This window comes from Arvicola amphibius, chromosome 2 (genome assembly GCF_903992535.2).
Source record: "Arvicola amphibius chromosome 2, mArvAmp1.2, whole genome shotgun sequence".
NCBI classification, from domain to species: domain Eukaryota; kingdom Metazoa; phylum Chordata; class Mammalia; order Rodentia; family Cricetidae; genus Arvicola; species Arvicola amphibius.
The window spans coordinates 133,330,435-133,355,715 of record NC_052048.2 but is presented as its reverse complement, the minus strand read 5'-3'; the positions used below and the strand labels follow the sequence as shown (position 1 = coordinate 133,355,715).

The following is a 25,281-nucleotide window of genomic DNA, read 5'->3' as shown; positions in this document are numbered from 1 at the left end:
AGGTAAACCATGTGTGAGAGTAGTCTGAATAGGGTTCCATACTTCATATTCCCGCTGTTGTCTTCTCCCTTCTTCTTTCTTCTCCTTCTTCTCCTTCTTGGCCTTTACTGTTGTTTGGTTTTGGTTTTGGTTTTTTGGAGACAGGGTTTCTCTGTGTAGCCCTGGCTGGCCCCAAACTTAAGAGATCCACCTTCCTCTGCCTCCCAAGTGCTGGGATTAAAAGACTGCACCACCACTGCCCAGCTTCTAGTTTTCTTCTAAGCAATGCCAATTGTATTTATAACACAGACCCCTCCTCACATTCTGGAACCAACTGGAAGGAACCTGGAAACTGTTCCAGGGGCTGGAGAAATAATCAGCTGGGAAAATGCTTGCCAAAAAAAGGCTGAGGACTTGAGTTCAAATCAGAACCCAAGTAAAAATGCCATGCATGTTGGTGCCACATATAATCCCAGTACTGGGCGGGAGGGGTGGGGAGACAGGGGGACAGGGGCTTGCTGGCCCTTCAGGAGAAAGAGGAACACAGTCTAGAGACAAAAGGAAATGTCTAAACTCCAGAAAGACCATCATCAGATGGACTTAGCCTGTCAAATTTTGAAGGGAGATGGTCCGTGACTCCACAGGTCCAGAAGTCTCCTCCCCTTGTATCTGAACCCTAACAGAGAAAACTGTGCAGTTCAGATAGACTCACGTCCTGGCAGTGACACATTCTGCCCACTCAGCCACAAAGAGCAGCAGCATCTGCCCTCCTGATCATGCTTTCTTCCTTGGGGCTTGATTCATTCCCATTTCCTCCACTGGGCCTCAGCAGTCCCTTCCCCCACAACCTCTCACCGTGTTCCTAAGGACATCTGGGGTTATGTTTCCAGTTCCCTGCTTCTGACTCAATCCTTTGGTTGCTATTCTTTGCGTTCCCATTTTTCTTTGCCTTTTCTTTCCCTTGGCCTTTTGACATCAGCTCTCATGCAACCGGGCCTGGCTTCAAACTCACTCTGCAGCCAATTAGGATGCCCTTCCTGATTCTCATGTCTCTACCACCCGAGCACCAAGATTATAGGTGTGTACCACCACACACGCTTCTGTGTGATACTAGAGAGCAACCCCAGAGCCTTGCGCATACAAGGCAAGCATTCTAGCAATTGCTATTTTTCTAAGTCAGTTTCTGGGGCAAGCACATCACTATCCTGAGGGAAGCTGGTTAAGAATAGGAGTTCCAAACCAGGCACTGGTAGGGAATGGTTAATCCCAGCACTCGGGAGGCAGAGGCAGGAGGATTTCTGAGTTCAAGGGTAGCTCCAGGACAACCAAGGCTGTTAGACACAGAAACCCTGTCTCAAAAACCCCTTCCCCCTCCCACGCAAGAGTTCCAGAGCCAAGTGCAGTAGCACACACCCAAAACCCCAGCACTTGGGGGGCTGGGGCAGCAGGATTTCAAGTTCAAGGCCAAGCTACATAGCGAGACCCCCTTTTCAAAAACTCAAGAAAACAAAAAGAGGGGTTCCCTCATGCCTGCTGAGTTCCAGGAGAATCTGCATTATTGCCTTTCCCTGATGACTACCCACCCGCAACCCCTACACAAGGTGGGTAATACATACTACAGCAAAGTGGGGTTTGTTGTTGTTTTCCAAATGAGGATCCCAGTGATGTACTGGACTGCAATTAACACTGGAATTCTGGGAACTGTTTCATCATTTCTAGGTACTACAGTTCCAAAGCTTGGAAAGAAACATGTATTAGGTGACTTCTCATGGATTACAACAGGCTGACATTCCCTTCAGTATGCAAATTAATAAAATTCAAATGATGGTTGATAGATGAGAGATCGATAGACAGACAGGCAGACAGACAGACAGACAGACAGACAGACAGACAGATAGGACTTAACCAGTGGTAATCTATGTACTAAGAGGCCTGGGTTCCTTAAACCATGCAAATCTAAACTAAGAAATAAAATCAAACTGTAACAGAAGGGGCCATCAAACCTCATAATTTCTTTGTAGTTAGAAACCCTAAATGGGGGGAAAAACTAAGGAAGTTCTAAAAATGCTTGTGTGAAGACAGGTCAACACGCATGTATAGGTTTTGGGTATTTGGGTGGCTTTTAACAAAGACTATTATTGTAGGAATAAAATAAAAAGCTATTAATTTTCTTAAAGGAGGCTGATGGTGAGGTGAGCTGGTGGGTAAAACACACTTGCTACCAAGCCTGACAGCTGATCCCTAGAAACTCACATGATGGGAGGAAGGAAGTGGCCCTCCGCCAGTCCCTCTGACCTCTGCGCCTATGCTTTGGCACACAGGCCCACATGGTGTTAAAAAAAATTAAGAGATGGGCTGGAGAGATGGCTCAGAGGTTAAGAGCATTGCCTGCTCTTCCAAAGGTCCTGAGTTCAATTCCCAGCAACCACATGGTGGCTCACAACCATCTGTATGGGGTCCTGGTGCCCTCTTCTGGCCTGCAGGCATACACACAGACAGAATATTGTATACATACTAAATAAATAAATAAATAAAATAAATAAATAAATAAATAAATTAAGAGATGATTCAGTGATATAAAAATATGTATTTCTCTCATGGAGGACTCAAGTTTGGTACCCAAGCATCCGCGTTGGGCAGCTCCACAACCACAGGTAACTCCAGCTCCAGGGACACTCAATGCCCCTGGCTTCCAGGACAACCTGCACTCAGTCTGCATACAACCTACTCACACATCAGATACATACATGCAGATGCATAATTTAAAATAATACAAATAAATTTTTTAAGAGGAGCTGACTTAGTGATATCCTCGAAGAATCATCATTGGTCTGATGAGCCCTCCTTTAGGGAGACAGTAAGGATGTGGTGCCTGTGATTGCTGTCCATGGCCCAGAGCATCAAGCTCTGCTGCCATTGGTACAGCAACCCCTCACCAGCAATGCCATGCTGCTCACTCTTTCAACTTCCTTTTCTCCTCTTTGATCTTTTCCCTCCTATCCAGAAGCATCCATTGTTCCCATCCTGCCCACACCAAGCCACTGACTGCACTGTGGAATTTTCTCATCCTGAAAACTCAAACACAGGAGCCCTCTGAAGATTCTAAAACCAGGCTTTGAAAGTTCCAATGGTTCCCAATATTTTAAACATACGCTCTTTTGAGATCCGCTAATGTGTGCACGTATTGACCACGACACGTAGAAAGTGCAACCCCTTGCTCGCCGGGCGGAAGTAGCGCACGCCTTTAATCCCAGCAGAGGCAGGCGGGTCTCTGTTGGTTCGAGGACCAGCCTGGTCTGCAAGAGCTAGTTTTCAGGACAGGCTCCAAAGCTACAGAGAAACTTTGTCTCCAAAAAAAGAAAGAAAGAGGCAACCATTACGCTCTAGAAGCGTTGACCCTCGTCCTTAGGTATGAAAAGGGGTTTAGCCACCACAACAGCATCCCACACCATAACTCTTGCAGGTACCAGATGGCCCAGCAGCCCTTCCCCTGTGAACCCTGGTTGGTACCGAGTGTAACCCTACAATGAGAAGCATGGCTCCAAACTCAGGCTAGGGAAGGACCCCAACTCCACCACCCATTGGCCGTGGCCCTCAGTCACCACCCTTTAAGCCTGCTCCCTTCTGTATGAAACATGAATAACCACGGAACCTACTTCAGAGTAGGCTGGTCAGAGCTCATCACCAGGCTGTGCTCCCAGCACAGGACTGTGCTGGACACAGGTCCAGTGGCCACCAGCCACCGGCCCACTATATACACATCCCCGCCTAGCATTTCCCAGCGTTCCTGTCTCCTTGAGTTTTTCAATTTTGTCTCCTCGCTTAAAGTGGTTCCTGGCAATGGTTTCCAAACCCAAAGTGCTCTGGTCTATCTCATCGTCACGTGAGAGCTAAGCACCCCTTGGACAGCAGGGGAACCACTGTACTCAAGCGTGGCCTCGCCCATGCCGCTATTTACTTACTTACTTGTATATTTATAATTTTATAGACATTTATCTAGTGTGTGCACGCACATGCGTGCACGCATGTGTGTGTACAGAAATTAACCTAAGAGCTTCTTCCTCCACCCTGTGGGTCCCAGGGATCACCACCACCATCTCATTTACCTTGATTGTTTTTTTGTTCTTTGGGTTTTCATCATTGTTTGGTTTGGGGAGAGGACCTTCATGTAGCCCAGGCTGGTCTTAAACTTCTGATACTCCCCTTCACCTCTCAAGTGCTGGGATTATAGGTACACACCAACAAGGCTTGTCTTGATTAATTTAAGAGAGGTTCTATGGCCTTAGCCCTGACTAGTAAAGCGGACTTGACTGATGCCTCAGGCTGTCTTCCAAAAGAGTCTCAGCTGCTCTCCGGTCCGTACACTCCCCCCATTGCCTTGCAGGCACAATTATAACTCTCCAGATATCCATGATGTAATGGCTGGGAATCAAGACTTCCCTAATAGCTATAATTCCCAACCCCAGTCCTGGGAGCCTGCCTCTGCTGCTGTCCCTTCTCCATGCCCATCTTCACCAGGAAGCCCCTAATGACAGAACCATTAGCCACTGGAGCCACATGCCCATGTCAGAGCCCACAATACCTGTCTGGGGTCTACAGACACTAATTAACCATCGGACCATTCCTTAACAAGTCTTTCTCTTGTCTACAACAGAAGGCAGTGTGGTGCTGAGGATGAGGGGTGGTTTCTGAGCCAAACTCTTTCCCCTACTCCCTAAAAACCTCTTTAGCTCCTTTCAACTCCCCTTGTGAAGATTGGGGAGTGAGAGAGCCAGAGCCACAGGTGTCTAGATATCTAACATCTGAAATCTTACCAGGATTCCCTTCAAGTTACTTTTTCTATTTGGGAGGGAGAAAATATTTTTTTATGTGTATACTGATTTGTCTAACATCATTTTTGAAGAAACTACTCTTCCCCAATGAATTACCATGCACTTCCAGTGCAGATGAGCTGAATATATATATATATATATATTATATATAATTATATTATATATGTGGAGTTATTTTTGGACTTTCTCCAAAGTCCTTGATATAAGAGTCTATAATCAGGATACACTGTCTTGATTAATATAACTTTATATTAATCTCAAAATGAAGAATCGTATGTCCTTTAGAAAATATTTTGGCTTTTCTTATCCATGAATTCATATACATTATAATCATCTTACTGATTTCTATGAAAATGTTTAATGGATTTGGATTGAATTCAATCTATACTTGGAAAATTGATGTGCTGCCAATATGAATTAATCCATTTCATCTCACCATGACATCCTCTTCCCCTCAGCAACATTTGATTCTGTTGTTGCTGTTTTTTGTTTGTCTGTTTGTTTGGAGACAGGGTTTCTCTGTGTAGCCCTGGCTGTCCTGGAACTCACTCTGTAGACCAGGCTGGCCTTGAACTCACAGATCCATTTGCCTCTGCCTCCCGAGTGCTGGGATTAAAGCCGTGCGCCACTAGGCCAGGTCAGATTTTTAAAAACAGTTTCTTAGCTGTTTCTGTCAGGGAAAGAGGTCTGAATTCACACTCTGCCCTCTGTGGGTGCCAGAGCCCTGGATAAACCATTTGACCTTGCTGTGTTCACATCCCCATCTTTGCAGTGAAGAGGATCATGGGACATCCTGAGTAACGGGGCTGGACCATCTGCATCCAAAGCTAGACCTGCCATTACCAGTGCTGTGATCTTGGTCGGGTAGCTTTAAGTCTCTCTCATCTTCAGATTAGTCTCTAAGCTCTGAGGTCAGTCAGAGACAGTGCCAGCCCTATGTTTGACGTGACAATAATGACAGTGTCAGGTCTCAGAGCGTTATGGTAAAGACCACGTAATGCCAATGAATAAAGCTTCTTGTAAGCCGACGGCCTCACTCAAATGCCAGCAATATCATCAAGATTATTTTATGTTTATTTATAACTTGGAACCTCACAGATATATTTCTATGGGAGTGAACTAAACTGCACTTTGAGTAGATTTTCAGAGAGGAGGGGCTGGGATTCTCCAGCTGCCAAAGGGGACCATGGGTGTATTACTGCTACATCCTGGAGAACTGGCCTGAGATGCCTAAGAACGGGGTCTCTGCAATACCACTGCACTTTCTGGAGAGCAGATGGGAGAAGTGATTTTTTGGAGGTCAGACAGATGGTGCCAGAAGCCCCGAGACTCCCAGTCTAATCCCTTCTATTGCTGTAAAGCTGATGGCTGTCCCAGAATGTGAGCCTGTACGGTGGGGCAGGGCCTGGAGCAGGTCCCGGAGTCGATATACTGGGCTTGTTCTCAGGTCCTGTTCATGAGAGTCCTGTGGCTCTCTCACGGGGGAACCGAGGTGGAGACAGGAACGGAAGGGCTTTCGCCTGCAAGTTTTTGCTGGGAGCCGCTCTTGGTTGCAGTGAACTTTGCCCTTGTACACTTAGTACTATAAATTGTGTCACTTCCCTGGGGATGCTTAGGTCATGGCAGGCCAGGGTCCTTTCTCCAGAGAGTTGGGAGGGAAGGAGAAATTTTGTTTTTAATCTTTATGCCCTTGCCTAGGTTGAATTAGTTTCTTACATTCTTCTATATCACGCACATACTTGCCGTAAGTGTTCTGATTACTAATAGGAGTCCGGCGCTAACAGGAGCTATCCTTGAAGAATGATGTTATGGATAATATCTTTCTATCCTGTATAGTGTTTTCCAGGCTTTCCATGTTTTCCCCACACCACACTGAATCACATAAAATAAGTCTGCAGTTTAGGCAGATTGAAAGTGATTGGCTGTTGATAGTTTCGTGTAGGTCAACCTAATATTTGATATTTAACCAATTTTAGGGAGTGCTTTCACTGTACCAAGCCAGTCTTCAAACAATAACAAGTTTTTCTTTTAGAGGCAAGGTTTCATGGAGTCAGGGCTAGACTCCAACTAACTATATAGCTGAGGATAGCCTTGAACTTCTGTCTCCCCCTCCTGAGTCCTGGAATTACAGACACGCACGACCACATCCAGTTTACATGGCACTGTGGATTGAACCGATGGCCTCGTGCATGCTGGGAAAGCACGATTCCGACTCAGCTGCATCCCCAGCCACAATAAACTTTAAAGTCGTCATAAGAGGCAGAGCCGCCCTTGCAGGCAGGGACTCAGCCCTCTATGTTCCCAGCAGCAAGAAGCTTGTGCAAGCATGTGAGATTGACAGAAAAAAAAAAAAAGATCCAAAACAAATAGAAAAATCAATGTCCACCACAAGACATACAAATGAAATTACACCTTCTAAATTTAACAGCAGCCACAGCATCTAACAGGAGCGAGGAGCTGGGAAGGGGGCGTGTGAGGCACCAATCACGCTGGCCTTTGCTGTACCCACAGGAAAACAGGACAGAGCAGCACCAGTCTCAGCAGAGCCAAGTGGCTAACGGAACCTTCTCTGCAGATAACCATTCCTTCATTTAAGCCTGCCATCCAGGAGTGCGAAGCACCCTCATCTTCAGTCTCTCTAGGATTGGTGCTTCCAATGACCATATCTGACGCAGGGAGGAAGAGACCTTTAAACCAAGCAGGAAATGCACGTCAGATTGCAGGTGCTCTCAAGTCCCAGCCGGGAGGGGCCAGGGAAGGTGTGGCGCTCCTAACCCTCAATAGACTTCTGCAATGCAGATGGGCTGGGCTGACTGGGAGACCAGGGCAGAGCAAGATGGCCGAGTTCAATGGTGAGTAGGAAACAAGGGGCAGGCGTGTGCTACCTCCCGTGGTTCATCTAGGACAGGAACCAGATATGAGGGGAGCGGAAAAGGCTCAATAAAAGAGGGGCAGGAACCTAGGCCACGGCTGAAGGACCAGCGCCAGATGGGTCCTCGTCTTGAGCACAGGCGCCTCCCTAGAATGCGGGCATCAGCTTCTGCTCCAGCTCTTCAAGTGTTTCCTAGAAATCAGTTCTGTTCAGTAGCAAATCCGTATACGCAAGTGGTTCAGGGAATTATGTTTTTATAACAAAATAGAACCTAAGCTGATAAAATACACAAGACGGTTGTTGTGTCTAAGGATTTTAGGAATGGTCAATAAATACGAGCAGCCGAAAGAAAATGCAAGTGAGCTGAGGGAGGACAATAGCAGCAGTAAAAACTGATCAAAAATAAGCAAGGAACACGACAAATATCTAAGGAGGCTTCTCTACTCTGATTATTTCTAAATAATTCTTTAAAAAAAATTAAGCCAGGCGGTGGTGGTGCACGCCTTTAATCCCAGCACTCAGGAGGCAGAGGCAGGCAGATCTATGTGGGTTTGAGGCCAGCCTGGTCTACAGTTCCAGGATACCCAGGTCTACACGGAGAGACTCTATCCCAAACAAACAAGAGAAAAAGCTTTTTCAGATTTATCATTTTACGTTTGTGCGTGTGTTTTGCCTGCATGTATGCATGCATCATATGCATGCCTGGTACCCAGGGAGGCCAGAAGAGGGCATCTGATCTCAGACCTCCTTGGGACTGGCGTGACAAGCGCTGTCTTTTGGGTGCTGGGAATGAACTCAGGTCCTCTGTAAGGACAAGTGTTCTTAAACAACTGAACCAACTCTCTAGCCTAATTGACTTAATTTTGCAGAAATCAGAAATCATAGGCAACACATCCTGGTTGCAAAAGGCAACCCACACAACCAGTTCCAGTACACGACTGAACTCTGCTCTCATCCCAAACATCCCCAAACCCGAAACCGCTCGAGTTACACATGATACCACAAAGAAAATTCCACACCATGTGACACTTTTCCAAGCAAAAATCAGTTAAAATAGTGCAGGAAATTAAATTACCTTCGTGCTATAGCTCACTCAGTGGGTGAAGGGTTACAGTTAATCTTACATTTAGATTCTCAGCACACGTGGCCAGAACTCAGAGGTGTGTGGGGGACCTCTGAGGACACGTGTGGGTTCTCTGCATGTTTCTGATTGGGAATATAGTCACACAGCATCTCACAGCCGCCAACACTCATTCAAGTATACAAACACAGCAGACTCAGGGAAGGAAAAAGGAGTGGGGGACGCCAACTGTGGTGGCACAAGGCTGTCACCAGCTAATGTGAGAGGTCCTTTTGTATATGTGTTGCTTTTATTGGTTAGTGAATAAAGCTGCTTTGGTCTACGGCGGAGCAGAACATAGCCAGGCTGAAAGAGATATAGATAGGGAATAGGCGGAGTCAGAGAGACACCATGTAGCTGCCAAAGGAGACAGATGCTTCGGAATCTTAACCATAGGCCACACCGCATGGCGATACACAGATGAATAGAAATGGGTTAATTTAATAGTTAATAAGAAGCCTAAGCCATTGGCCAAACAGTGTTGTAATTAATATAGTTTCTGTGTGATTATTGGTTCTCTGGGAGTCTGGGAAACGAATGAGCAGACTCCGTCTATACCCAGCACTGCAGAGACAGGGTTTGCTGGAGATGAAAGTGGCCAGACCACTTTTATTTTACATAAGGAACCAGAGTTCCAGGGACTCACTGGCCAGCAGGCCACTCTAGCCAAATCGGTGAGTCCTGGGTTCAGTGAGAGACCCTGTCCAGAAACTAACACACACAGTGACTGAAGAAGACATCTCGGTGTCAACCTCTAGCCTCCACACACTCCTGGGTGTGTGTGTGTGCGTGTGCTTGTGTGTGTGTGTGTACACAAAGACTTTTTTGTGTCTCTTGGATTTTACTGTCTTTTCATCGAATTCACTGAGCCTTAGACTGCAGCCACTTTTTTGTTTTTTAAAACAATCTTTTTTTATTTTACATACCAATCCCACTTCCCCCTCCCTCCCCTCCTCCTGTTTCCCCACCTCACCCCCCTACCCACTCCTCAGCCTCCCATGGGGAGTCAACAAAGTCTGTCATATCACTTGAGGCAGGATCAAGCCCTCCCTCCTATATCTAGACTGAGCAAGGTATCCCTCCATAGGGAATGGACTCCAAAGAGCCAGTTCATGCACTAGGGATAAATCTTCATCCCACTGGCCCTATAAACTGCTGAAGACACAGAACTGTCACCCACATCCAGAGGGCCTAATTTGGTCCTATGCAAGTTCCCCAGCTGTCAGTCCAGAGCCAGCTGACCCACTAGCTCAGGTCAGCTGTTTCTGTGGTTTCCCCATCATGGTCTTGACCCATATTATCACTCCTCCCTCTCTTCCACTGGACTCTGGGAGCTTGGCCCAATGCTTAGCTGTGGATCTCCATTGCAGCCATTTTAAGTATATACTTTGACAGATGTTGACAGCTGTTGGATGTTATGTGACTATATTTTCACCCGAAAACATATCCCAACCTCTGTCATGACTGCCAGAGTCCCACCATGCCCCATGCAGTCAGCTTCCTCAGCCCCTTCCAGTTCCACAAAGGTACCACAGCTCTCCTCCCGCCACACAGACAACATCCGCGGTCACCTACGCTTACCTAGTCATTGCCCTTTTTTAGACTATGGGGCCACATGCTCTGACACACAGCTACGTAGCCATTGTGACAATAATTCAAAATTTCACATTAATCAAGTTGGACATTCTCTGGGAATTAGCCTATTGGGATGCATTTTAATCTACAAAACTTGGCCTTGAGAGCAGACACACACTATGGATTCCTGTGAGCGTGGGCACAGTGTTCCTTGTCCCTGTCCGCCTCCACTTTCTTGGCTATAAAATGCCATGGACAAAGGCAAGCACCTCACAGAGGTGAAAGGAGGAGGAATGGGCACGCTGTAGGGAGATGGTACTTTAGAGGCTTATGTACATGTGATTCCTAGCCGGCTGGTGGTGGTGCACACTTTTAATCCCAGCACTTACGAGGCCCAGGTTTGAGGCCAGCCTGGTCTACATGATTCTGGAGTAGTTTGGCATCTTCAGAGATGCAGGCTGTGAGGAAGGCCAGTGGGTCCGTAGAAACACAGGAGCAAAGACCAGTGATAAGCTTCCGGAGCTGTGCATCCCAATTCCTAGGGAGGAGGGATGATGGCCAAGCACAGAGAACCGGAACAAGGCCATGAGAACCCATGGGGCTATTCCCCAGCCTGCGTGCATGCCCAAGGATGCTCTCCTGCTCTCCGTTTGCATCCAGACCACTTTGATTTTACATCAAGGAACCAAGAGAGATCATCTAACAGAAGGGTTTTCTTAACCTTCCTCCACGTCACACCTGAGACTTTCACTGGGTCTCACAATCCCCTGCTCCAAAATAAGGTGAAAAGAGTAGGCAATCACAGCCATGATGAAGTGGGGAGGATGGGGGCCTGCATCAGAATGACATTGAAAATACACTGTCCTCTGTCCTCCCATACAGCTTCGCCAGAAAGAGCCTCCTTTTGCCGGCAGCAACAAAATGGGGGCTGCCTCCCAAGTGTCTCTCTTTTGCTGCCTGTGCCCCACTCCTGCACTGTTGGCTGAGGGTTTCCCCTTGATAAAGGCAGTCATCACAAGCCACGCCTAGCAAACAAAGCTGTGGTCACTCCAGAGTTTGGTTTTTCTTGATTACTATTGGGAAAAGTTCAACCGTTGTGAAGCTGCCCATTCTGAGGGTGTTTTGTTGTTATTGTTATTGTTGCCTTTCTTTTGTTTTGTTATGCTGTTGTGTGAGAGTCGTGAATGCATGTGTGTGTGGGGGTGGGGTCACACACCTGTGTATGTGGAGGCCAGAGGAGCATGCCAGGTGTGTCCACTTTATCACAAGGCAAGTCTCTAGCTGAACCTAGAGCTAGGCGGAAGCCGCCCAAGCCCCAGTGATCCTGTCTTCCCCTCCCCTCGGAGCTGGCATTACAGCCATGCTCAAGACCATGCCTAGCCTGTGACGTGGATGCCGGGATCTGAACTCAGGTCCTCTCGCTTGCACAGCAAACATTCTTGCCTGCTGGGCTCTCTCTCCAGCCCTGGCGTTCTTTGGCGTTTTGTTTTCGTTGTTTGTTTGTTTCTGATGATCATTTGGAGCCAGGTAGAGAGCATTGTACGTCTGTACCTAGCACTCAGTAAGTAGAAAAGGAAGACCATAAATCAAGGTCATCCTTGGCTACTTCCTTCCTTAAAGCACCTTCAAGGCCAGCCTGGCGTACAAGAATCTTGTCTCGAATAAAACAAATAGACAAGATAGCTAGACAAAGTAAATGTGGGTATTTACTTAAAGAGGGAATGAGCATCTAATTCCACAGTTGGGGTATTAGACCAGCGGAGCATAGGGCCACACAGGGAGGTACACCCGCCTACACCCAGCTACCTTCTAGAGGGTTCCCCTATCCTGACCAGGCTGGCAGCTGCTATCGTTTTGAATAGTGGTTTGTTATTCCTTCAAAATTCATGTGACCTTTTGATTTCTGATCCCAAGGATTCATGGAGGAGACCAGTTGGTGGGTGAGCTGAATAAATTGGTTTTTCTTTTGTTTGCTTGGTTTTTGTGTTGTCAATATGACACAACCAGGGTCATTTGAGATGAGGGAACAAAAATTGAGAAAATGCATCCATCAGATTGGCTTGTAGGAAGTCTGGGGGGCAATTTCTTGATTAATGAAATGATAGGGGAGGGGCCCAGCATATCAGTGGGTGGTGCCACCTCTGGGCAGGGTTGGCTCTGGGTTGTCTAAGAAAACCAGCTGAACTGAGCAAGCCATGGGGCCCAAGGCTTCCCCTACAGCCTTTTCCTGCCTCCAGGTTCCTGCCCTGAATAAACTCTTTTCCTCCACAGATTGTTTTAATCGTGGTGTTTACCATGGCAGCAGAAACCTAACCAGGATAATATAGCCTTTCAAATGTAACCAGGCCTTAAGAAACCACTGCCTGGGCTGGAGAGATGGCTCAGAGGTTAAGAGCATTACCTGCTCTTCCAAAGGTCCTGAGTTCAATTCCCCAGCAACCACATGGTGGCTCACAACCATCTGTAATGGGGGTCTGGTGCCCTCTTCTGGCCCTGCAGGCATACACACAGACAGAATATTGTATACATAATAATAAATAAATATTAAAAAAAAAACTCTCCATAAAAAAAAAAAAAGAAACCAATGCCTTTCTTGTGGATTGGGGTTGGTTCTCTGGATTATGATAAACTCATAATTTCTTCTTCCTCGGCGTCTGGCTTTCTGGCAGGATGTGGAAGCCCAACAAGGCCTCACCAGAAGTTGACAGACACCATGGCCTCTTAAACTTCCCAGTCCCTCTAGACTCATGAGCTATGAATACTGTTGTTCTTTATGAATTACCAGATCTTAGATGTTTTGTTACAGAACGGAAAACAGACTAAAACAGTTACTAAGCCAGTCTGCCATCATTTAGGAACCTGGCCTGGCTCTCTTGGGTAAAAAACGTCAGGCCTCAAGGACAAGCGAGGGCCCACCTAGAACCAGTCCGAAGCTGCCGACAGTGGCCACCCCAGTCTGACCTCAGCTGGCACTGAACTGTGTATCTCGAGAGCTGATCTTGAAGAGACAGTCAGCAGCAAACCACAAACACAGAAATCTTGAGGTTCAAGTCCAATCTACCGCGCCTGGGGTTTTAAACAGAGGTAAAGGGGTGAGGGTAGGCCCTTCTCAAATGCGTCCTTTACATCTCTAGTTTACAGGGAAAGCATTCTTCAGAAGGAGAAGGAGAGAAAATTGTTTCATTTCTAATTAAAGCGCCTTTCTTAGGAGGAAAAATAAAAAAGAAAAACTGAAAACATGACCCAAAGGATAAAAAGGCAGCAAGACAGAAAACAGCCAGGAGGGGAAAGGAGAGAAGCAACAGACGCAGCTGGAATATGTAAATGACAATCACAAGAAAAAAGATAGGAATGATTAATAAAACTAATGAGTAAACACAGGCCCTACGGTCACATTCTGCTATATTACTCAGAAGTTAAGAGATCAAAACATTTTTAATAAATCTTCCGAAGGAAAAGAATCGGTAGAAAAAGAATGGATAACTTGGCCTGGTTCATTTATAGATCAAATGTGAGAGATGGATGCCAGGACTAAATGGAATGGAGAAATAATTTAGCCAGGCATGGCGGCACAAGCCTATAACCTTGGCCCTCAAGTGTTTGAGGCAGGAAGTTAATGAGTTGGAGGCCAGCTTAGGCTAAGATCAAGGGAAGAAGGGAGGAGGGAGTAGAGACAGAGGGAGGGAGGTAGGGAGGGAGGGAGGCGGAGGTAGGAGGGAGGGGGAGGGTGAGAAGAGAGTCGAGACGGAGAGGGAGGGGAGGGAGGGGAGGGAGGAGGGAGGGGAAAGAACAGTATCCACACAGAGCTCTGCAGTTTATAAGGTATCATATATGATATAAGATATCATCATCCTCTTCCTCTCACTAGGCAACCCAGTATCACCCCTGTCCTTGTTTATCAAGGTACAAAATGCTACCAGACATTAATGGTTGCCACAGGGCACCTGTGTCATGCAGACCTCCAGCAGGCACAGAGGTGGCCGAAAGACACTTGTCACTGAGAACTCTACACAATGGCTGCTTCCAGCTCGGCTCTGAAGCCCTCTTCCCCCTGTTCTATCCTCTCTCCCTGAGCAGCCCCCTTCTCTTCCCACCTTTCCAGGTCCCCTTAAATATTTGGATTACAACTCAATGTCTGAAGGTCTCTTGACATGGTATACAGAAGAATTCAGTAATCGCCCAGGGAGTAGAGCGATTCCACAAGCAGATTATACTATGCTGGTGATTGGCCCTGCGGGCATTGTCCTTGGGTTACCCTGACAGGCTCCTATGCTGCCTTGAGTGTCCTTGAGCCCACGAGCCTGGTCCATGCACAGGCAAACCAGATCCTGTCCATCCCCGGCTCGAATTCCTTCGGGACAGTTCCATCATTGTGAGAATAGAGGCCTTGCTTGGTGGGGATGTAGCGCCCATGAATGAAGCCCCAGCACCCTGTAAACCAGGTGGCGTGTGCCTGAAACCCCAGTTCGTGGCAGGAAGAGTTTGGTTACTCTCAGTTACACAGAGAGTTCGAGGCTAGCCTGGGCTCCATGAGCACCTGTCTCCAAACAAAAATTGAGGTAAAAACAGTGTGGAGGCTGCAGCTCAGTGGTAGAGGACCTCCCCAGGATGGGCAACTAGAGAGAGATGGAGACACAGAGAGACAGAGAGAGACTTAAGTCCTTCCCCTACCTGGCTCTGTGCCTATCCCTTCTGGCCTCGAACTCACAGAGATTCGCCTGCCTCTGTCTCCCAAGAGCTGGGATTAAAGGTGTGCACCACCACCGCCCAGCTCAGGACCCGACTCAAAAGCAGCTCAGAGGCCTCTTCTGGGTCTCCCTGGACAGGGACTCTTCTGCAGACAGGATCTGTTCTGCTGGGCTCTGCACGCACAGGTGATGTGATCACACGTTGTACACTCCCCATCCTGAACATTCGCTGCTCTGACAAAGTTTCTGGTGAGCAGCAGAAGGCGTGGGAATTTCTCCCCAGATGAGAGGAACAAGGGAGGTCAGATGGCCACTGCTCCGACCCTGCTCAGACGGAGCTCCCTGAGCCACCTCACGCAAGGCGCTTGTGCCTGAGGACCAGACTAAAACTTGGCCAGAGGAATGACTCCTGAAATCCCGCCTTGGTTGACTCCGTTTGGATTGGGCCAGGGAGGATATTTGTCACCACTGTGAGGAAAAGGAGCAATGTCAGCAGTTCCTAGAGTTCAGAACCTCGAGGGCTGGGAGAGGTGACTCAGTGGTTTAAAGAGCACTGGCACTCTTGCAGAGGACCAGAGTTTAGTTTTCAGCACCCACGTGGTGGCTCACAACCATAACTCCTGTTCTTCTGGCCTCCAGGGTAACCAGGCATGCATACGGTACACATATAAACATGCAGGCAACAAAACACTCAGACACAGAAAATAAAATGAATAAATCTTTTAAAAAGAAAGAGTCTGTGAACGTTAAATCTTGCTTTAAAAAAAAAAAAATCACTCCTGGGCCGGGCGGTGGTGGCACATGCCTTTAATCCCAGCAACTTGGGAGGCAGAGGCAGGCAAATCTCTGTGAGTCGAGGACAGCCTGGTCTACAGAGTTCCAGGACAGTCAAGGCCGCTACACAGAGAAACTCTGTCTCAAAATAAATAAATAAAATTACACGTAAGTCACCGAGATCAACTCGGGGGCATTTCCTCAGTCCCAGTGAGAGATGATGAGGGAAAGGAGAAGCATTTGGCAGACATTTACTGACCAACGGATGCAACCAAGGCCCTGCAAGGGACGGTCAGGGACTCCACGACAGGTCTTTCTCTTCCTTGAAGCATGCGACAGCCTACCAAGAAGGCTACATTGCACGTGTCCAAAAGATGCACATATGCACACAAGCAAGCACCGCCTTCTGGGGAAGGAGCATGAATGTCGGAGAGAGGCTGCCTGAGCTGCTGGGTGCAGAGAGCAAGGTCAGGACTGGCACCAGGGTTGTAGCTAGACGGCATCTCTTGAGCAAGGAGGGGTGGCTTCCTGTGACCTGGCACAATGTCCTGGACATAAGCTCTAGGTTATGCTTGAAAAGGGCAGAAAAGCTGGGCATGGTAGCACCCACCTGTACCCCAGTGTCAGGAGGAGGCAACAGGATCAAAAGTTCAAGACCAGCCTCAGCCTTCAAGCCAGAGCAATGTGAGTCGAGCAACGTGAGCTCTGTCTCAAAACTTTTTTTTTTTAATCAAGAAAACAAATTCTTCCCGTGCATGGAAAGGCACAACAGGGCCCAAGCAGAAGAGTCTGCAAGCCATCTTCCCGCTAAGGATTAAAGCAGTTTCATAAACCTTTTGGAAAACTGAGCAACCCACTTGGAGGTCTGATGGAGACTCCTAGCGGGAGGTGTTGAGACAGAGTCTTCAGTAAGTAGCCCAGGCCTGACCACAAGCCTGTAGCCTTCCTGCTCAGGCTCCGAGGTCCAGGATCACAGGTGGTCACCACCATCCTCCACTGAGAACCAGAAGCTTTAATGGAGGCAAACACGTCCAACGTCTTAAGTCTCCCACGGCTACTGAACATCCTGTATCTCGCATGGCTTCAAAACCGAGTCCCAGGCCATTAAGATGGCTCAGCCAGTAAGAGTGATGCCACACAAGCCAGGCGACCCAAGTTCAACCCCTAGAACACACAGCAGAGAGACCTGACTTCCAAAGGGTGTCCTCTGACTTTCACAGGTGCGCCATAGCACCATACACCTGCTACCACACTCACACATACACTAACACGCACACGTGCACACACCATGATAGACCATAAGAATAACTAAGGAAATAAGACTAAATTTAAATAAATAAAAATAAAATTAAGGCCCTTCTCCCTAGGATACTTATGTGCCTCCTAGCTTGAGACAGCCTCAGATTATGGCTGTCACAACTCCATCCCTGCCTCGTCATATGTCACTCTCATATCAGAGAGTAAAATCAATTTCCTCTTGCATCAGAGCTGGTCTTATATGTGTTTCAACCAATATTACTGGGGCAACAGTCTTAAAAACTGGGCGCTGCCACTTTCTCCCAGAGGTCACATGCTGTGGGGGAGCCCCAGAAGCCACATGCAGAGATATCAAGGCTGCAGAAGCAGGGCAAGGCATTCTGAGAACCTGCCAGGTGAGACAATCACAGACTACTGAGTGAAACAGGCCCAGTAGCCAAAGAAAGGGACCCCAGACGGTGCCACATGGATCAGAAACAACCCAGAGGACCTCAAGAAACAAACTGCTTGAGGACCCAAAGCTTGGAGGCACTAGGCAACAACGGGGTAACTGAGACATATACACAGACAGGTTGAGGAGAACGAGCCATCCCCCATTAGTGAACTCTTAGACAGCCCAAAGTGAATTATCTGTCAAACATGCTTACTTCTGGGCTGGAGAAATGGCTCAAAGGTTAAGAGCACTGACTGCTCTTCCAGAGGTCCTGAGTTCAATTCCCAGCAACCACATGGTGACTCACAACCATCTATAATGAGATCTGGTGCCCTCTTCTGGCATGCAAGCATACAGGGAAGGAATGTTGTATACATAATAAATAAATAAATCTTTAAAAAAACAAAAAAAAAACAAAACAAAAAAACAAAAAAACAACAACAAAAAAAAAAAAAAACATGCTTACTTCTGAGGTAACACGCATTTCCAGAATGGCTTTATATTACAACGAAGGGGATGATACAGCCCAGTGAGGACAGTCACGGTTAGAGACATCAGTGGTCAAGGGCTAAGTGGTGTTGGTATCCTAACAGCTTTGTACCGAGACCAGCATATGATACTCGCTGCTCCGAGCAAGAACTCAGTCATTGTGGCCACCTGGTCACCTTGCACCCACAGACAGGGTCTCATTCTGAGTGTGGCCAAGACAGGCAGGTCTGAACTGTGACTAAGGATGCATGATGTGGTGAGGGGACAGGTGGGAAATGATTGGATGATTATTCTAGGCTGGCCCACCCGAATGAGATCTGTTGTTAGACATAAACTGGAAAGTCTATGGCCATACCACCTTGAATACCCAATCTCATTTCATCTTGGAAGCTAAGCAGGGTCCGGTCTGGTTTAGTACTTGGATGGGAGCCTGAAGAACAAGAAATTCAAAATCCTAGCGATTCTCACATAGAATTTACAAGGCCCTGGAGAGAGAGTATGGGTTCATGTGTGCTGGTGTGTGTACACATGTGTTCATACAAAGCAGCCTCACCCCCATAACTGGTCCAGCCTGAGCTTCCGTTTCCCTTTAAAAAAAAATCCTGGTTATCTATAAAATGCTGACCCCCCCCCCCAAAAAAAATCGCAAACACGGGAACACCAAAGCTAACCACAAAATGTCAGTGAAATAATGTGGGTGAAAAGGTGGCCCTAGATTGCCGTGAACCATGATGACACACTAGGAAAGCTCTGTTTACATAGAGATAAGGATCAGAAATGACCACAGAGAAATGTGACCAGGGAGAAGGGACTGAGTGGGGTTTCTGCAGACCAAGTTGGATCCCATGGCCTACAGCTCCTTCCTCTCATCTTCTCAGGATCCCAGGCCCTCCTCCTTTAATGCCCAGGGGCTAAAAACGAGGTTGAATAGGCCTCCTCCTGAGCAAGCCTCCAGCTTTGCCAAAGTGCCCAGGCCTGAGCCCAGACCCGCTACCCTCCTCTTAGCCCGGGGCCCCTCCACCTCACCCTTCTCCATTTCTCACACCCACCTGACCATGGTTTCACAAAGAGCTTTCTGTTACAGGCTTCCCCCTTTCTGCACCCACTTTCCAGGAGTAGAGGGGACGGCTTCCTAACACATCCCAGGGCCTGCCATCTCTTGGGCACTGGTCTTTAACAATGCTCAACAAAGGAATTGGGGCAATCAGAGTAAAGAGCAGGCAGCTTGGATGACTGGCCCCAAAGCCCCTCCACATGGCTTACAGGTGACTCTCCACCTAACCCTCCCTGCACCCCCAGACTGTACAAGCCCCGGGGCACTCATCTGTGAAACAGAGTTGAACCTCCAGAACATATGGGGATAGTGTGCATATTTATTCACATTTAACTCTCACTGTGGGCAGGACTGTCTTTGGAAGCCTCATCCCCTCTCCCATCATCCTCTTTGTTGAAACTCTCCAGAACCCTCCAGAGCCAAAGCCTCCCTCCCTAAGGGGGGTAACTTGCTGTCTCATGCATAAGCATCCAAGGAGCCTCTTCACAACCTCCTCAAGGTTCATCTTGCAAATGAACACCTCAACAGGTTACTCATTCTGCTAGAGACCTTTGCTCCCAGATAGCCCTCCTGCTGTGAAGTCAGTCTACAAACTATTTGTCAGGGATCCCTAGGCCCTCATTTCTTAACACACAGCAGAAGCTACCAGAAGCCTGTGAGAATGTGCAAGGGTCTCTGAAGCGGTTACTGGCCAGAGATGTGTCCACCGCCATCTTGGCTACATCTTCTACCCTCCACCCTTTCGTGCCCCCTTCGTGCCCAACCATCAGCTGCCACTCTGGGTCCTGCCTCTGTGGCTTCCTCACCTCATCTCAGGGGGATTTAAGGCAGCCGAGGGCAGGCTGTGCTATAAGAGGCACAGATGTCAGAACCCAGAAGACGGAGCCTGTAGCTCCCTCCTGACTCACCCTCCCGCCCCAGTCAGCCCTCGGCACAGCCTGAGAATCCCACAGCTGACAATCCCAGGGCTGGCCCTCTGTGTCCCAGACCCAAAGGCTGCAGGGCTCTACTCTTCACTCTGTAATAAATATTCTTTCATTACCTAATCTTCAAGGCCCCGATGCCACCTTAATCCCTTTTGCCCAACTGCGCACAGTCTCCTCACTGGAACCCCATCTTGAGAAGAATCCAGGACAAGATGTCAGGTTGCCCCAAATCCCATGTCTACCTCTAGCCCTTCCCCCAGAGAGACAAGTACAGGCATGGTGTGTGGGGACTGTAGGAGACTCTGGCACCAATCTGGCACGGGAACCATTTCCTTGGTGCTGCTCCCAGCCATGACCGAAATCACAAGGCCCAACCAGAACCACAGGTGTCTTCTATGAAACGGAGCCACCTCCATGAGCCAGGAGAGAGGCCTCACCAAAGTCAACAACAAGCAAGGAGAAGAAAGAGGAGGAGGAACACATGGGCAGAACTTGAATGAGAAAGTGAGCCCAGGTGGGCCTGAGGAGAGACGGAGGACCTGAATACCTGGCTCTTTACCCTGCCCTTCTCATCCCCCAGGGAGTTCCCATCCCACAGGCTGGAGGAGCAAACACTAGGGTGAAAGAATGACGCTTTTCTCCACGCCCAAGGGACATGGGTCCTAGGTATCCATCCCCATAGCAACGCTGCACGGACCTTGGTTTCCACGGTACTCAGAGATGGGATGCAAAAAAGATGTAAGGGAAGGTGGACTTTGCTGAGTGGACCCGGGAAACTACGCACCTTGTAAAAAGTCACATTGTGGGGTTGGAGAGATGGCCCAGCAGTTAACAGCACTGTGCTCTTCCAGAGGACCCAGGTTCAAGTCCTAGCACCCACGTGGCAGCTCATAACTGTCTGAAACTCTAGCTCCAGGGTTTCTGACATCCTCACACAGACACGCATGCAGGCAAAACACCAATACACAAATCGTTAAAAATCAAAAAAGAAAGTCACATTGGTCCCAAAGAAGTGACTCAGAAACTTCTGGAACACATACTAGAAGTTTGACCTCCAGCTTCTTATCTCAGGCTCCCAATTTAACCTTGGGAGGGGCCCTTTCCTCCCTTCTAATCCCAAAGCCAAGTTGTTCCAGGCACGGTTTCATGTCAAGATCATGTTCCCCTGGGGTACAAAATTCTTATTATACATTTTTTTATTTTGTAAATGTGTATTTATGTATTGGGGGGAAGCAATGGAGATCCAATTCCGGGAGCCTTGAACATGCTCGGCAAGCAAGCATTCCACTACTGAGCTATGCGCCCAGCCTCGAGTATCTTTACTCCTGAGTTACTATTTTTACCTTTTCCCCCTGTTCCCAACTGGGGCCCTTATTTCTTTGCAGCCCTGGTCTCTTTTAAGTCCAGTAATCCTGAGTTCAAAACTGACCTACAGGGAGCCAGGCCATACCTATGACCCGGGTCCCCCTGTGGCGACATTTTGAAGCCTCCAAGTTAAGTCTCTTGCTGACTGGAGATGGTGAGGCCCAGAGTGACAGGAGCCTGAAGCATCTTTTATCAACAACACAAACCTCAGAGCGAGGGGCCTCAGACTAAGTCCAAGATGACGATGTTTCCATCGACTTGAGGGACAGAGACCCAGGGTCTCTACAAGCTGGGCCTTCTGCAGAGATCTGGATGACAACAAACAGGCAGAGACAGGGCTTGTCGCCGGTAGACAGGGAAGAGAAGGCAGGATCCTGCTCTCAACTAAGGGGACAAATTCCCACCTCCATGTGGGAGCCGTGGTCAGAGAGTCAGCACACCTGGGCTGTCCCCTCATTTCTGCTGCCAATGAGCGGCAGCTGCTAATCTGTGATTCCATCCCTAGGAACCTGCTGGGGCTCTGGACTAGATGCTCTCCCAGGCCCTCACCTGTGCTAACACCTGATCATTTCTAGAACAAATCAGAAGGCTAAGTAGAGAATCAGGCGGAAGAGTGGGATATCTAGGCACTGCTCAGTGCTGGCCAGTTTCCAGAGTCTGGCAGCGGCTCTGTCTGAATTTCAGGTATACCCTTGCTCTCCTGGCCCCCTAGCTGGTCAGCTTCTTAAGCTGACCACCAGCTCCATCCTTCCTCCACCACACAGAGCTGAAGCAGGAATCAGAGAATCTTCCTGGACCACATCCTGGAAACAGCTCCCCCTTGTAATCTGGTCAGTGGTTCGCTGGCCCCTGGGGACATACTATCTACAGTCACTCAAGTCTGCTCCCCACTAAACCTAGAATCTCTGTCATGGCAGAGCCCCTGTGTGCCCATCCCAGCACTCTGGGCAGACCTAGGATGAGGACTGAACTGCTCAACTTCACTAGAAGATGCTTTTTGCACCCCAAATATTTCCAGCCAACAAGCAGGTCAGAAGTTTGGTCAGAAGTGGGGAAGGGATTTCTCCTCTGATTTGTTCCCTTAATGAACAACACACTGGGAAGATATACCCAAGGCCCAGGGACCCTGGCAAGAAGAAAAAAGAAGAAATGCTTATTTATTGGAAGGTAATTGTTCAAAATATGTTCAAGCCCCAAATGCTGCCAAATCTAACTGTCCTGACTAATCCCCTGTAGCAATGGCTATGGGCATCCTCCCTGCAACAGAACCATCCACAAGCAGAGACACAAGCTGAAGCCACCAACCCAGAAAGCTACAACAACAACAGGCATTCACAAGAGAACACTTAATACCAGGAAACAAACAAACAAAAACATGGTGGTATTCCCACAAATCCCCATGGGCTCTAGCCCAGTGCCGAGCCACGCAGAAAACCTCTGTGAAATTAGCTGGGCATGGTAGCCCCACTTCTGTAGTCCTAACACGCGGCAGGTAGAGGCAAAAAGGATCAGGTGTTCAAAGTCATCCTCAGTTGCAGCAAGGCCATTTTAGGCTATGTGATATCCTGCCTCAAAATAAAAAAAAAATAAATTTTAAAAAAGATCTGTGAAATAGGTTCCTACCTGACCCAGAATGGGAAAAAAGAACTTTGAACTGAGACCTTTTTTAAAAAAGTTAAAACCAGGCAGTGGTGGCGCACGCCTTTAACCCCAGTACTCAGGAGGCAGAGGCAGGTGGAGCTCTGAGTTCGAGACCATCCTGGCCTACACAGCAAGTTCCAAGACAGCTAAGGCTGTTACACAGTGAAACCCTGTCTCAAAAAAAAAAAAAAAAAAAAAAAAAAAAAAAAAAAAAAAAAAAAAAAAAAAAAAAGTTTAAAACCGGCAGAAGCCATGTTTTCCTCTAAACAGCCAGGAGGCAATGGACTAGGCCCCCAAAAGTTCTCTCATCAGCCCCCAGACGTACCATTGGGGTCACTGTAGGCTATGCCCCAACCTCAAGCAGACCATGATAAAGGCTTTGGCGAGATGTGGGGATAAGAACTCCGGAAGCAGACAGAAGATACCTGATGATAACTGGCCATGTATGAAAAAGTGGAAGACATACCGTAAGATGGAATCTAGCGACTCACATCTCTGGGGAGCCCCTTCAGGGGATGACCAGATCCAATCACTGCCCATCTTCTTCAGTCTCTGGGTGGCTCTAGCTGTCTGCCTCTCTTAGCACTTGGTGGGAACACAAACTAGTAAAGCTGAAGGCGCCTTTCCCACCCCTTCCAGCAGAAATAGCCCACTAGGACCAGCAAGCTCCACACCAGAGTGGCTAAGGCAACTGTCCCCAGTTGGGTCCCCATACCCTGACTTCTAGGGAGACCACCTATCTGCTGGTGACACTCTGAGCTCTAGGGCAGAAGCACAATATCTCTGATAACCGCATCTGCTCCTTACAGCTCTTCACGTAACCCAACCAGAGGCTTGCACCCACGTTCCCTTGCATCTTGGTAACAGTCATTTCTGCATGCAGGGCAGACAGTATCCCCATCTGACAGAGAGTACTGAGCTTGCAAAGCCAAACCCCATATGGAGTTAAGCAAAGACAACTAGAGATCAGAATTTGCCTTGAGAGGTCTCTTGACCCGGGTTCACTGATGGAATGGCAGGACAAGACTAGGGGCGGTCACCTACTCCACTCAGCACAGATGACTGAGTGGCCCTGGGGCCCAATGTTTTGCATCCTTTCTCTAGGGCAAACACTGGATGGCATGGGGGTGCACACCCTGGGGGGGCATTGAAAGCAATCCCACCTGGGTGAGACCTGGGTGGAAGGGGAAGGCACAGGATGGAGAAGGGTGGTACTCACCTCCCTCAGCAGCTGCATCCCTTGCAGCTCATCTTGCTGCTGCTGGGCCACAGTGACCCCCAAGACGAGCGTGTGCACAACACAGGAGACCACAGAGATGATCACGATGGGGCTGAGGCTGAGGGGTAGCGTGATGAAGAAGGAGAAGACAAAGAAGGCCTGCCAACCCACCGTGTCGCTGGCTGCGTGGGCACGTGAGAAGTTCAGGCCCAGGTATGAGAAGATCTGAGCTGTGATGAGCAGCCACAGCAGGTAGGGTACCACTTTGCGGCTCACTCGGTCCGGGAGCAGCCCCTTTTTGCAGAGCACAAAGAGGATGATGTCCAACACCAGACCAATGCCGGCCACCATGAGGGGCGCCAACTTGTCGCTGGAAAAGACCACCGCGCACATGACCACCACGTAGCAGTCAAAGAGGGCCGCAAAGACCACCAGCACCAGCAGTGTCTCATGGCGCTGCCTTTTGAAGTAGGTCTGATAGAGGTTCTCCAAGGACTCAGGCACGAAGGTCAGCCGCATAAAGCGAGGCAGGCACAGGCAGGACCCCGAATTCCGCACAGAAATTTCATGGGTCCGGCCGACCCCACGGTCGGGGTCAGAGGGCAGACTAACCGAGTACTCGGCAGAGTACTCAGCCGAGTACTCGGGATCCGAGAAGCCCTGGTTCCTCGGCATCTTGGCTGGTGGCAGCTTCGAAGGAACACGGGAGAAGTCTGGGTCAGGCTGCTCACCAGGTCTTCCTAACTGTGGAAGGTGGGAAGGCTCTTCTTGGTTACGGATGAAGGGCGTACACCTGAGGCAGGAATGCTGGATGGGTTCCCAGGACACAGGTGGCACGGATCATCTGCAACTTAAAAGGACATGGCTAAGTGGAAGCGCCTCTTTCCTTGCCACTCACCCCACCCCTCGCACAGATCCTTGGCTACACAAACCTCCAACCCTACAGCCTCCCAAGCACGCCCACACACACTCAGTCGGGTCCACACCAGACACCCGGTTTCCTGCCTCTGGCTTCTGGAGGGGCCTAGCCACCTCTCCATTCCTCGCTTGCCGGGCT

The 25,281-nt window shown here is 48.6% G+C and overlaps 1 protein-coding gene across 3 annotated transcripts in view; it reads right to left on the bottom strand.

Annotated features, from left to right (window-relative positions):
- Adcy3 (adenylate cyclase 3) overlaps window positions 1–24,899 on the bottom strand; it is a 72,858-nt gene extending 47,959 nt beyond the window's left edge. For all 3 annotated transcript variants that reach the window (XM_038319573.1, XM_038319574.1, XM_038319575.1), the window contains exon 1: window positions 24,225–24,899. In XM_038319573.1, coding sequence (XP_038175501.1) covers window positions 24,225–24,899 — 675 coding nt within the window. The remainder of the gene's footprint in view (window positions 1–24,224) is intronic.
- Window positions 24,900–25,281: the final 382 nt, after the last annotated feature.